The sequence below is a fragment of the Rattus rattus genome, chromosome 10, assembly GCF_011064425.1.
Source record: "Rattus rattus isolate New Zealand chromosome 10, Rrattus_CSIRO_v1, whole genome shotgun sequence".
In the NCBI taxonomy this organism is placed as follows: Eukaryota; Metazoa; Chordata; class Mammalia; order Rodentia; family Muridae; genus Rattus; species Rattus rattus.
The window spans coordinates 67,024,292-67,038,143 of record NC_046163.1 but is presented as its reverse complement, the minus strand read 5'-3'; the positions used below and the strand labels follow the sequence as shown (position 1 = coordinate 67,038,143).

At 45.0% G+C, this 13,852-nt stretch overlaps 1 protein-coding gene across 1 annotated transcript in view; it reads right to left on the bottom strand.

The window, feature by feature from the left end:
• Positions 1–13,852, bottom strand: part of Ush2a (usherin) — a 670,292-nt gene that overhangs the window by 21,157 nt on the left and 635,283 nt on the right. The window contains exon 64 of the mRNA XM_032915475.1: positions 57–263. Coding sequence (XP_032771366.1) covers positions 57–263 — 207 coding nt within the window. The remainder of the gene's footprint in view (positions 1–56; positions 264–13,852) is intronic.

The window sequence follows — 13,852 nt, the reverse complement described above, 5'->3', positions numbered from 1 at the left end:
GGCAGTGGTTTTTAGGAAGAGCCTTGCCGTGTTAGCTCTTAGAGCTGTGTGCTCACCATGACATGCGTCCCGCTGGAGTTGGAGAAGACCCTGAAGAGGCTGATGTTCCCATTGGGTTTCGACGGTGCACTGATGTTGACCACCGCTTGGGTGGAGGAGACAGTGTGGAATGTGGGCGCCTTGAGACCTTCCGGCGGGGCAGGTCCGGTTCTACACCACGTCCAGTTACTTGCCACTTTGCCTGCAGAATTCACCGCCCATACCTCAGAGAGAATCAACAAGAGCAATCACAACCGAGGCTTCTCACAATCACAACCGAGGTTCCCTCACACGGGAGAAGAGGACCGGGTGTGGGCTTAGTGGTGCACACCTTTAATCCTACCCTCTGGAATCAGAGGCAGGCCAATCTCTGGGAGTTCAAGGCCAGTCTCCGCTCCGGAATGAGTTCCAGACTGGCTAGGCTACACAGTAACAGCAGGTCTCATTAAAAGGTAAAAGTAGATAAATCAGCCACCAAACCAGCCAAACACAAGACAATGGTGCTGTATTCCTCTGGGCTCCACCCAACAGTTGCCAGGTTTTCTATAAAAGGGACTATTTGGGGCTGGAGAGATGGCTCAGTGGTTAAGAACACTGATTGCTCTCCCAGAGGTCCTGAGTTCAAATCCCAGCAACCACATGGTGGTTCACAACCATCTGTAATGGGATCTGATGCCCTCTTCCGGTGTGTCTGCAGATAGCTACAGTGTACTTACATATAGTAAATAAATAAATCTTTAAAAAAAAAAAAAGGGACTATTTGCCACACACCCCCCCCATTCTCATTCCCTCTCCTTCCTCTCCCTCCCTCTCCCTCTCCCTCTCCACCCCCCTCTCTCTCTGTGACCCCTTTCTTCCCTTCTCCCCTTCCCTCTACCCCCTCTCTCTGTTCCTGGCTGATCTCTTTTCTTCTTGTTTTATTTATTTAATGTATATGAATATATAAGTACACTGTAGCTGTCTTCAGACACATAAGAAGAGGGCATCAGATCCCCATTACAGATGGTTGTGAACCACCATGTGGTTGCTGGGAATTGAACTCAGGACCTCTGGAAGGGCAGTCGGTGCTCTTAACCACTGAGCCATCTCTATAGCTCCCTCTGGGTGAACTCTTCTCTCTCTCTCCCTCTTCCTCTTTCCTCCCCTCCCTCCCTCCCTCCCCCCTCTCTGTGAACATACCATAAGTAACCTCTATTCTATACTATACCCTATGGCTGGTACCTCAGGGGGAAGGGTTCCTTGCCATGGGAACCCCTCCAACCTCATCATGCCTGGCTCTACAAAACATACCCTGGCTCTTTTTTCATAAAACACAAGGAATAGGATGAACTTGGATCTTGCAAGTTTGTAATTACAAAGGATCATAGCACAACATAGAACAAGAAAGTAACTCCCTAGGGTTTCAGTAATTTCACAGGTAGATTGCTGGCTACAATGCTCCTCTCTGCTTCTGTGGAGCAGTGGAATGGCATTTGTTTTGTTTTGTTTTGTTTTTTAGTTCCTTCAGCGTGGATGGATTCCTGGACTCCATAAAACTCAGCAATTCTTAAACACTGTCTCCATTAAATCTGCATGAAAATCAAATTTCCTTTAATCAAGGAGGGGATAAACATATGGGGAGATGTGTAATCTTATTTATCAAGAACCATTTGTATAATTAAACACGAATATCCTAAAAGGTCGCCTTGGGTCACCATTTGCATGAGTGAGTAATTTGTAGAATGTCAGGTGCAATAGACCCAGTGGATGGATGTGTGAGCATATAGGGTTAAATTAGGCCCAATAGCAGCCAACCACGAGGTGATCAATCAGAATGATCGATGGAGACAGCAACACAAGACGACTGTGTCTCCTACTGGTGTTCCTTACTAAGCTCTCCAGTGCAGCTCCAAGTTTGGGGAATTTTTTTCTCATTGACTGTCTTTTGCTGTGTTTATTAAAAACAACAAATTGTCGTGGCCTGTTAAGGATGAGTGAGAAAAGCTTGCCTGACTTTGTATATATGGTAGGGAGGCATGCGGGATGTTTAAAAACAAGTCATATAGGAAAACCTGAGGTGGGAGTTTCCTCTTCTCCTGTCCCTACATCACATCAGCTTGCAGAGAAGAAACAACCTCCACAGACCTTTAACTCGGAGGCCAAGTCCTAACAGTGTCTATGTTTCTTTCTGGGGCAGATGCCTTTGTAAAAGCAAATTTCTGAAGGGGAGCCACTGCCAAATGTAACCTATGTCCCAGTGAAACCACTTCTTTAAAGAGCGTGTTCTCTCTCTCTCTCTCTCTCTCTCTCTCTCTCTCTCTCTCTCTCTCTCTTCCTCCTCCTCCTCTTTCTTCTTCTCTCTCTCCCCCCTCTCCATCCCTCCCTCCCCTCCCTGATCTGCTCACATTCACTCACATTTCTTTACTTGCCTTGTTTTGAAGCGCTCTAAAACATTCCATTGTGTGTGTGTGTGTGTGTGTGTGTGTGTGTGTGTGTGTGTGTGTGTGTGTGTGTGTATGGTGTAAGAGTCCGTGAGTGGGGGCTAAAATTGTGCTCTTTCTGGTAAACTGAGCTTTGGACTCTGCAGGTCGCTGCCATGGGTACGTAAGATACCCTGGGTCTGAAAGCCTAGATTAGGTCAGGCTCCTTAAGTCACAAGGTGGAAGATATGTTGAGTAAACTGTCTCAGCTGAACATGTTCCCTGGGATGGGCAGGGGAGTGAGAAACAGGAGGCTAACTCCATGACAGTGTGGCTTCTGTCAGCTAGTGTCCAAGTCAGAGTCCCTCCCAAACTGCTCTTGTCTCCTCTGAAAAGGCCAAGGTCGGTCCTAAGGTAGGGTAGAAGGCTAGATTATTAGTGAAGAGGTCAGATGTGAGGCCCCAAGAGGGAGGGCGCCAGGCTTGGTGAGGGAGACTGACCGCCTTAAACAGCAACCTTGCAGGGATGCTGTGGAATAGCCACTGACAGCAGAAGACTAGCAAAGATGTACAGTAGCGTGCAAAGGTCAGTATCAGATCCCCTGGCAGGAACGGGCTCTTGGCAGTTTGAGGATGTGCTGATATGAGTCAGGGTCACGAGAAGGAAGTCTGTAGGAGGAGGTTTGATAGCAGACAAATCCAGCAGATAGCTGAGTGCCCATGGAGACAGCCGCCATGCAGGTGAGAGGCTGGGCAGAGACACAGGTGAGAAGAGTCATGGAAGGAAGCCTAGGGAACAGTCTGGCCCAGGGCTGAGAGGGCTCACTTCTCTTTTTCAATATTAATTTTTAAAGCGAGAACACAGTTGGATTCCATGGTGGCGTCTTCATGCATTTGTGTCACTATTTTTATTTTTTTGTTGTTATCTGTGCTTCTCTACCCACTGCCGTTCCCTGCCATCTTGTCTTCTTGCTGAGTCACGGCCGCCCTCTAAACAGCCCCCCTCTCATTCTTCCTCCTCTCTTTAGGATCCCTTCTTTCCCAATTGTGGTCTTCATTTAACATGTTAATAGTCATCACTTGCCGTGCAGATCCACCATGGGATTTTAATGCTGCCGTGGGAGTCAGCGTTGACCTTCCTGCCTTCCTTTGACCAAGCAGAGTCTTATTTTCAAGATGTGATGTAAACTATCAGCTTCATTATTAATTGTGGGTGTCTGTTTGTCAGAGTGTAGGCATGTGCTCATGACTGCAGCTTCCTGAGAAGGCCAGAAGAGGACGGCAGCTTCCACGGGGCTGGAATTGGAGGGAGTTATGAGCTGCCCTGTGTGGGTACTGGGAACCAAACTCAGGTTGTCTTTCCAAACTTCAGCCCATTATACTTGAAAACAAGTGGGCCTTAGAGTACAGGTTTTGGTGCATTTGGGAATATTATCTTCTAAAATTCAGACAATATAGAATTCCTGCCCTCACAGGGAATGTACGTAGCAACTAGTGTTCTCTCTTGTCTTTGACAAGAGACCTTCATAGCATACTGCTCTCCCCCCTCCCCGACTTCCTTTTTAGTATTCAATCAATTTGAGATCAAAATAGCATTCACATAAATCAACATGCTTATGCAAAGCAGGATCAGCCTATTTACATGAGCTACAGTGAATATGGAGATGGTTACTGGGAAGAGAAATCTGACATGGTGGGGTTCACAGGCAGGAAAGGAGCCCACGTGTGTTATACCAAACATCGGAAGACAAGACAGAGAAGCTGTGATGGTAACCTTTCTCGATCTGCTCTGACCCCCTCCCCCTTCCATGCCTAGTCCCTGTGAAGAAAAATCTAGGTACAGCTAAGCAAGGCATGGGCTAAAGAATAATTCTGGGTTCATAATTAAAACATGAACACAGATTATGCCTACGATTTCTTTTAGACACGATTACTGAATTTGGTAACACTTGACACTGTGGCATTACGGTAAATGTCTACAAAAAGTTCACGTGTCGAAGGCTCGGTCGCAGAGCACCCATCTTCACAGGTGGCAGCTTTGGGAAGAGACTGGATCAGGCCACTTAGGGATTGGGAACTTAATGGGGATATTGGCAAGTTTTGGAGGCAAGACATAGTCAAAAGAAAGTCGTTATTGGGGAGTGTCATTTAAGGATATATTTTACTTCCTCTCCCTTAGTCCTGGCCACCATGAGGAGAGCAGCTTGCTCCACTGTGCCCTCCTAACATGATGCTGTGTTTTCCCACAGGCCCAGAAACAATGGACATTGGTGGCTATGCATGCCACTTCTGAAACAGCCCACGTGATTATCACCCTCTGTAAGTTACTGTTAATTCTGAGATTTGCAAGAGAAAAACCAGTTTTATAACTTTGAACCAAATTTGAAGTAAGCTTTTAATTAAATAGTGACCAGGATGGGCTTTGGTCAGGACTACTCCCTGGAATTCCCAGCTAAGTGGCCCTGAGACATACGTTTTAGGGGCTTTTAAAGGACAAACCCATACAGCTACCATATTTTTCCATGTGGTTTTGTTTTTTTGTCCAAGAACTACAACTCCCAACATTCCAGGAAGTCCTTGGGCTGGTAGGACTTACAGGCTAACTTCCACTCTTACAGGTTAACTTCCGGTGTTACAGCTTCCTCTAGCATCTGTCGTAGTAGCAGGAAGCCGACCAACGTGGATGGAAACGATGCAAAGATTACAGACCGGAAATTCTGAACAGTGTATTGGTTTGATTTCAGCTTTTCATCCTAGGAGATAAACGTAGGACCTAATGTATGCGAGGCAGGCATTCCGCCACAGAATTGCTGTCTCCAGCTCCCAGGCCTTTTAGCATTAACGGATCGATACAAAAACCAGAAAGTCAAGTATGTTCTGAACAGATATGGAGTTGTCTACTATGAATTCCATAATGGAGAGTAGAGATAAAAAGCTGTGTACACCTAGGGCATCCCCTAAACATACTGGTTCTTCCCCAATAAACAAACTCATGGTGGCTACAGTTTCCACCGAAAGGATCGTTGTTTATATTTGGTAACACCTTATATGTGTGCATGTAGTGAACTTAGAACTTCCCGGTAGGGAATTGTTAGAAAGGTGACCAAGTCAGAGTGGACCAAGCTGGGTTGTTTTAATGTTTCTGTTGTAACAATGGGAAATGTTCCAGTGCAGGATGTAGAAAGAAAATTTTAATAAATAAAAATATCTGGAATGTTTAGCCACAGACTATGTGCTTCAGCACAGGGCTGATGTCAGTTTGCTTTGCTACCTAGATGTACACGCACGGCTGTTTTCAGTGCAATGTGTATTTAATCTAACTACCGACCGCCACCATCCTTTTCCTTGTTGTCCATTAAAAATACGGAGCTCTTCTTTTAATTTACTCATTTCCCTCAAAGACTAATTACTGTATTTTGCCTTAAATAATTTTAATTACATGAAGTGTGAACACCTGCCACTAAGCTGCCGTCCCCGCGCAGCTGTGAACATAGCAAGGGCTTTCTGAAAGCAGACGTTGTCGTTCAGAGGAGTAAGCCAGGAGCTGCTGCTGTCCAGGGTCTTCCATGTCATTTCGGGTCCTGGCACCAGCATTTCTGGTCAGAGGATCTCAGAACCGGGGCTCTCAGAATACCGCCAGCTGATTCTTACATCCAATATTCTTTGTAAAATGCTAGAGGACCAAGGACAGAAATCTAGGCATACTCATGTTCCTACGTCACTTCACAGAGTAGAGTGTGTATTAGCATAGGTACTACCATCTTGGAAACCTACGTGAATATGTGCACGTGCTAAGTCCGAGGTAAAATCAGGTGTCTTTGCCGATTCCTCTGCAAATTCTTCTTCTTAATTTTCCAGACATGGTTTCTCACTTGGAGCTTGATGGGCCAGTGAGACCCAGGGATCCTACGCATCTCAACAGCACTAGAATTACAAATATGTGCTACTAAACTAGTTGACTGTTATTTCCTTATTTACATTTACACTAGATTCTAGGGGATTGAACTCATGATCTCACGCTTGCATGACGTGCTCTTTACCAGTGTTGCCGGCGTCCTATCACACGGTTCCTTGTGGAATGCCCGATTAAAAACATTCCTTGTGGAATGTTTCACCGAACATCATTTCAATAGTTCTGAGGACAAGTTTATTTCATGTAGCGGCAGGGAAGAGACCTCACTGTTTATACAAACCAGAGCATGTAAATACGGCATTAACAATTCACGTCAGAAATTAAAAATACAAGGCAGACCATGAGCAGCCATGCCCGTCATTAATCAGTAGAGTAAATAGGTTGCATGTTAACAGGCAAACAATTAAATTATTTGTTCCCTAGGGGTGTGGAATGTGACGGTTATCTCGCTCCCACGAGGGAGACAAATAGATATTAAAAGGGTCTTTCCAATACCTGTATTGGCTTGGGCCAACAGCTAATTCAATAGATTCGATCACAACCCACACTTCTTGCATGGCTTCTGATTTATGGCCTTGGCGCGCCTTAGTCATCAGTCAGCGCAGTTTGCTCCCCGGCACTCATAAATTATGCCTCATAAATAAAAAGATACAATCAAGGAAGTCCTATCAGCCCCTCCACAGTCTTGGAGTATGTTCCCTTGGCATCCGTGCTAATGCCTTCGTAACGGGTAGCTTGCTGTGGGTTTTGAGTATGTTGGAATGGTAACGCGCCAGAACGGGCTTTGCCAGAACTGTGGGTAGAGAGGCTCATGGCTGAAGGGAGAGAGCAATAAATCTGTATTTACAACGGTACGGGATCATTTTATTTTGTGAACAGCCTACAGGCTTCAGCCAGGCGGGGCTACTTGGAGGGCTTTGTGAAGCGGCCTGTTTCATTATCTACCTGACTCTCTTTCATCATCAAATGAGCTTTGCCCAGCTCCTCTGCCAGATAGATACCTCTCTGGATCTAGGAGAATCTCTCTTGTACGGGCTTCCTATATTCCTGGTTCCTTTCATCCCCGAGACTTTGGATCAGGCAAGAAGAAACGAGATTTTAATTGAATTCTGGGAACCAGAGGAAGAAGGTGACAGAGGAGGACCTTGCCTCACTTTCTACTGGCACTTTTGAAATTCAGAGATGTGAAGTGACTGAAGAAGTTAGGAGCCGTTTCCCCTGTTAGAAATGGCTGTCTAGTGTTCCTGCTATGGTGGCTGCTGCTGCACTGCTTGGGACTGCTTGGCAGACGGACCATGACTATGAGGTGGGAGAACTGGCTTAAATGTGGTGAGAAGCAGTGAATTAACCTAAATCCATGTTCCATAAGAATGAGGCTTTGGAGTTTACTGCGTGCTGCTTCCTCTGTCCTGCTTTGGAGGAAACAGGAACTCAATTTCATCCAGGTCTCAGAGGGAGTGCACAGGAGGAAGAGACAGTTCCCTTTGCCCTTTAGCTAGCCTGTTACATGTGCTGTCAGGTGTGTCTGACCCATGGAGCTGTCCCTTCCTCGAGAGGGAAATTGCCTGACACACAACTATAAACTTCCTGAAAACATAGTTAGATTTATTTATTTTAGTTATATGAGTACACTGTTGCTATCTTCGGACACACCAGAAGAGGGGATCCAATTACAGATGGTTGTGAGTCACCATGTGGTTGCTGGGAATTGAACTCAGGACCTCTGGAAGAGCAGTCAGTGCTCTTAACTGCTGAGCCAACTCTCCAGCCCTGAACAGTGAGATTTTTGTTGCTGTTATAACTGGATTGTGTTGTTCTCCAGTATGAGCTTTGTAGAAGAGAGGAGAACATCAGGCTGCAATGTCAAGAGGTTGATCATGCCTCTTGTATTGAATCATTTAATGAAGGTATTTAATCATTGTAACAGTGCCACTCAGCTGGCATTAAACCCCCACTTCTGGAGGGACCTGAAGTGCACAGAAGTTGATGTAATTTGCTAACTGTAGGGCAGGCTTTCCATTAGAAATATGTAATATGAGCCCAGACTCAGTGCTCCTTCCCACATGATTCTACAATGGTAAATTTTACCTGTCAGTTTCACAGGATCTAGATTGACCAGGGAATCAGCCTCAGTGAGGGGTTGTCCAGGTTGGGCTGGCCCCTGAGTATGCCTGTGAGGGAGTACTGCCTCAGTCATGGTCAGGTGGGAAGACCCACCCTAAATGTGGGTGGCATCATGTCACGATTAGGCTTTGGATTGAGTCAAAAGAGGGAAGTGGTTTCAAGCTTCACCTCTGCATTTTGAGTCAAGATTTCATCATGTTGAATAAAATGACAGCTGGACTCCAACTGGTGAGGCCTTGAAACTATGGAGTCTCCACAGTGAGTGGGTAGAGCAGGGCAGGAGTGTGATCTCCAGGGAAGGTAGGCTTTACTGGATATTATAGTTTGAATCTCGATGCTTTGATAAAACACCCAGAACAAATGCAAACCAGGGAGGAAAGGGCTTATTTGTCTTACATATTCAAGTCACTGTCCATCATCAAGGGGCATTGGGGCCACAACTCAAGCTGGAGCATGATGCAAAAATCGTAGGGGAATGCTGATTGCTGGGTCACTCTCTGACTCTCTCGTGGGATCACACTTCGCTAACTTTCTTGTACACCTGACTAGGGATGGTACCTCCCACAGTGGACTGGGCCCTCCACAGCAGTTATCAGTCAGGACAATCCCTAACAGACATGCCGACAGACCAACCTGATAATAACAGTAACTGAATAACTGAGTCACTGAGCCTCCTTTTCATGTGATTACAGGCTATGTCAAGTAGACAGTTAGTGCTAACTAGGATGCTAGGTAAGATAATTAATTATCCATGAATTTAACAGATATTGATCAAGTCACATCTATTTGTCAGACACTGACATACAACAGTAACCAAGGACAGAGCAAAAAACCTAGCAAGAAGAGGCCATCCACCAGAACAGAAAGAAATGGGTAATGATTCTAACTAGAAAGGAACTGATAGTACAGAATATGAAAAGTTATATATGTGCATGGTGAAATGTGTGTGTGTACACACATGCATGCACACATGTGCGTATGCGTTTTCATACAGCACATAGGAAAGAGGTCAGTTTGCCCAGAAGGATCTTCAGGAGGATACTCAAGCTGGATGCAGTAGGCAGAAGCCACCATGTGAAGATGTAGAGGAAGAGATCTCAAAGGAAGAGCCTGTGTGAAGATGCCCTATGTAGAACCTTGGCTTACTGATAAGGGCAGGAGGCCAAGCAGATGCAGGCAGAGGTGAACTATCAAGGAGGTGCTCCTCACAGAAGTAGAGTGGAGTCTGTATTCACAGGATTTCAAGAACAGTCCCCTACTCTGATTTTTCTCTTTATGAGGTTGTGGATATTGAATCCTCCTGTGCATGTAATGTTAAATTTCAATATTTTGTGTAGCTGCCAATGTGCTAGCCTTTAACTCCACTCTACTGAGTATTCTTCCTGAAATTAGTTTACTAACCCCATTTTACAGATGTGCTAGTCTGCTTTTCTGTTATGATAAATAACACTGACCAAAACCAACTTGGGAAGAAAGAGTTTGTGCTAATTTGAATGAGAATGACCACAAGCTCTACACTTGTGTACTTGGTCCCCAGTTGTTGGAACTGTTGGGAACAGATGAGGAGGTGTGGCCTTGTTGGAGGACGAGTGTCACTGAGAAGTGAGCTTTGAGATTTCAAAAGCCCCTGCCATTTCCAGCCTCTCTGCCTTGTTCTTTGGATCAAATGTGAGCTTTCAGCTACTACTACTTACTGTGCCATGTATGCCTGCCTGCCACCATACTTCCTGTCATGTTGGTCATGGACTTTACCCCTCTGGAACACTGATCCCCAAATTAAACTCTCTTTCATAAGTTGCCCTCGTCATGGTGTTTTGTCACAGCAATAGAAAAGTAACTAAGACAGGATTTATTTGGCTTACATTTCCATGTCATAGTCATCACTGAGTAAAGGTAAGACAGGAGCCTGGAGGCAGGAACTGAAGCAGAGATCGTGGAGAAATGCTGCTTACTGGCTTGTTCTCCATAGCCTACTCACCCATCTTATGCAGGACCACATGCTCAGGGACAGTGCCACCTACCATAAGCTGCCCTTCCCCCCACATCACTCATTAATCAAAGAAATGCCTCACAGACTTTCCTATAGGCCAGTCTGATGGAGACATTTTCTCAATTAAGATTCCCTCTTCCCAGAAGACTGTTGTTTATATCAAGTTGTAAAAACTAACCAGCACACTAGAAAACAATGGAAACAACAGCAACAACAACAACAACAGGTTCATGAGTATAAATCACTTGTTAAAGAACCGGTAAGTTTTACTGGATCCCATCTGTGCTTCTCACAGGGATGGCGTGACGAAGCTATGCTATGGTAGGACAATACAAAAAAGTGGGGACAGTGAGTTAGAGAGTCAGGATCTGGTTGTTCTTCTCCTTTCTTCAACTAGGTAACTGGCTGAGTCACTTAGGTTCCTGATAATGCAAAAGAAGCAACAATACCCACCTTATGGGACTACTCCAAGGTCCTAAATAGCTTTTGTTGTTAACTTGACACAGCCTAGGGGCATCCGGAAGGAAAGCCTTGACTGAGGACTTGCAAAGATCACATTAGTCTGTGGACATGTCTATGGGAGATTATCCTGGTTTTTAATTGATGTATGTGGGGGAGGGGGAGCCCACTGTGGGTAGCACCATTCCCTAGGCAGGTGGTTCTAGGAAATCTAGGTGGGCATGAGCCTGTGTGGTCCAACAAGCAGCTGTGCTCCATGGTTTTCTGCTGGAGTTCCTGCCTTGACTCCCCTCAATGATGGAATGTGAGCTATAATCCAAACAAACCCTTTCCCCCAGGTTGCTTTGTCATGGTGTTTGTGAGAGCAACAACAAGAAAACTAGGACAAATGAGCTAATACATGTGAAGTTCTTCACATATTTCTTCCTTAGCACATAGCAAACATCAAAAACTAGCATCAATCATCATCATATTGTTCACAGGGGAAGACGTGGGAGGATATGGCAAGGCTGTGTGCAACCCATGACTCACTTCTGCATTCCAGCTACTTGCTACGGATCAATAAACGTTTTTAAAACCCTTATAGCATTCTAAATTCAATCTATATCTCTTTCTGTATCTTTCTTTACTCTTGAACTTTGAGGATTAAGAATAACAGCCTGGCTTTCACACACACTTTTTTTTTTCTTTTTGAGCTAGGCAGATGGCTTGATGGGTAAGAGTATTTCTGTGCAAGTACAAGGACCTGAGTTCAAATCCCCAGGACTCACATAAAATAACTGAGTGAAGTTGCCTATTCGTATAATCTTAGCATCAAGAGGAAAGACAGGTAGATCTTGACAGCTAGTCATCTATCATCAGTAGTTCAATTTAGGTTCAGTGAGAGACCTTGACTTAAGGCAATAAGTTGGAGAGCAACAACGGAAGACAACAGATACGCTACTCAGGTCTCTGTATAAAGACACATGCTTGTGCAACTCGTGTGCATGTGCAGCACACATGCACACAACACACACACACACACACACACACACTACTGCTCTAAAAATTGTCCGCTCTAAAAATTGTCCATTGGATAACATTTTCTAATTTGCCTTATTATCAATTGCAATTTCTCGAAAAAGTCACCAAGCATAAGCAAAAGAAATATTGGAACAAGTCAATGGGTCCATCAGAGACAGAATCTTATTTCTAGTTTCTATTACAAATATGTCTACAGGCATCAAGGGAAGAACTGTGCAGTTATCTAGATGCTTATGGGCAACTTAACGATCAGATATATCAATGGACAGATAAGTCAATGGATGAGATACATATCTTCTCAAAGGCTGCCGTTGAGGGCATTGGATTTCCTTACAATCTTACCTTTTGTTCCCACCTGTGGATTTGACAACTTCATTTGACTAAGGTACTTGTTTAGAATCTAATAGAACTACACCTTTGGCTTGATTCAATCCAGTACAACCTTCAAGTTTTCTCAGTGGCTTTTCAGTCATGAGAGAGTGGCAAACAAAAGCCTGCTGGGTGATCCTCTAACCCAGGAAGGATTCAACCAAGGAAGTCAATGCAATGGGGTTCGCTCTCCTCCCCTCTCTCCTTCCCCCTCTCCCTCCCCCATCTTGTTTCCCTTCCTTCCTCCCGTCTTGTATTGCCTCCTTGCTTCTCAGTGGAACGGTTTCATCCAGGCAGTTCTTTAACATGGAGATAGCTCTGTGTGCAGAGCACCGTGTGCCCATGGCAGAACAAGTGTGGCCATGAGACCTTGGGGTGGAAACAGCTCTCTCTGAAGGAGAGAGGCCTCTTCTGCTGAGTCTGCCTTCTTAATAACTAATTTCCTTCTACTAGACTCAGTGAGTTTCCTTCTACTAGACTCAGTGAGTTTCCTTCTAGTACACTCAGTGAGTTTCCTTCTAGTACACTCAGTGAGTTTCCTTCTAGTACACTCAGTGAGTTTCCTTCTAGTACACTCAGTGAGTTTCCTTCTAGTACGCTCAGTGAGTTTCCTTCCAGTACACTCAGTGAGTTTCCTTCTAGTACACTCAGTGAGTTTCCTTCTAGTACACTCAGTGAGTTTCCTTCTAGTACACTCAGTGAGTTTCCTTCTAGTACACTCAGTGACACTCAGTGAGTTTCCTTCTAGTACCTTCCAGTACGCTCAGTGAGTTTCCTTCTAGTACGCTCAGTGAGTTTCCTTCTAGTACGCTCAGTGAGTTTCCTTCTAGTACGCTCAGTGAGTTTCCTTCTAGTACGCTCAGTGAGTTTCCTTCTAGTACGCTCAGTGAGTTTCCTTCTAGTACACTCAGTGAGTTTCCTTCCAGTACACTCAGTGAGTTTCCTTCCAGTACGCTCAGTGAGTTTCCTTCCAGTACAGCTCAGTGAGTTTCCTTCTAGTACGCTCAGTGAGTTTCCTTCTAGTACTCTCAGTGAGTTTCCTTCTAGTACGCTCAGTGAGTTTCCTTCTAGTACCTCAGTGAGTTTCTCCTCCAGTGAGTTTCCTTCTCAGTGAGGTTTCCTTCCTTTACACTCAGTGAGTTTCCTTCTAGGGCACTCAGTGAGTTTCCTTCTAGGACACTCAGTGAGTTTCCTTCTAGGACACTCAGTGAGTTTCCTCCAGTGAGTTTCCTTCCAGGACACTCAGTGAGTTTCCTTCCAGGACACTCAGTGAGTTTCCTTCTAGGACACTCAGTGAGTTTCCTTCTAGGACACTCAGTGAGTTTCCTTCTAGGACACTCAGTGAGTTTCCTTCTAGGACACTCAGTGAGTTTCCTTCTAGGACACTCAGTGAGTTTCCTTCTAGTACACTCAGTGAGTTTCCTTCTAGTACACTCAGTGAGTTTCCTTCTAGTACACTCAGTGAGTATACTCAGGAGCTAGTGAATGCTGAGCAAGTTCTCTGTCACTGAGACACAGCCCCAGCCCTTACTAATCA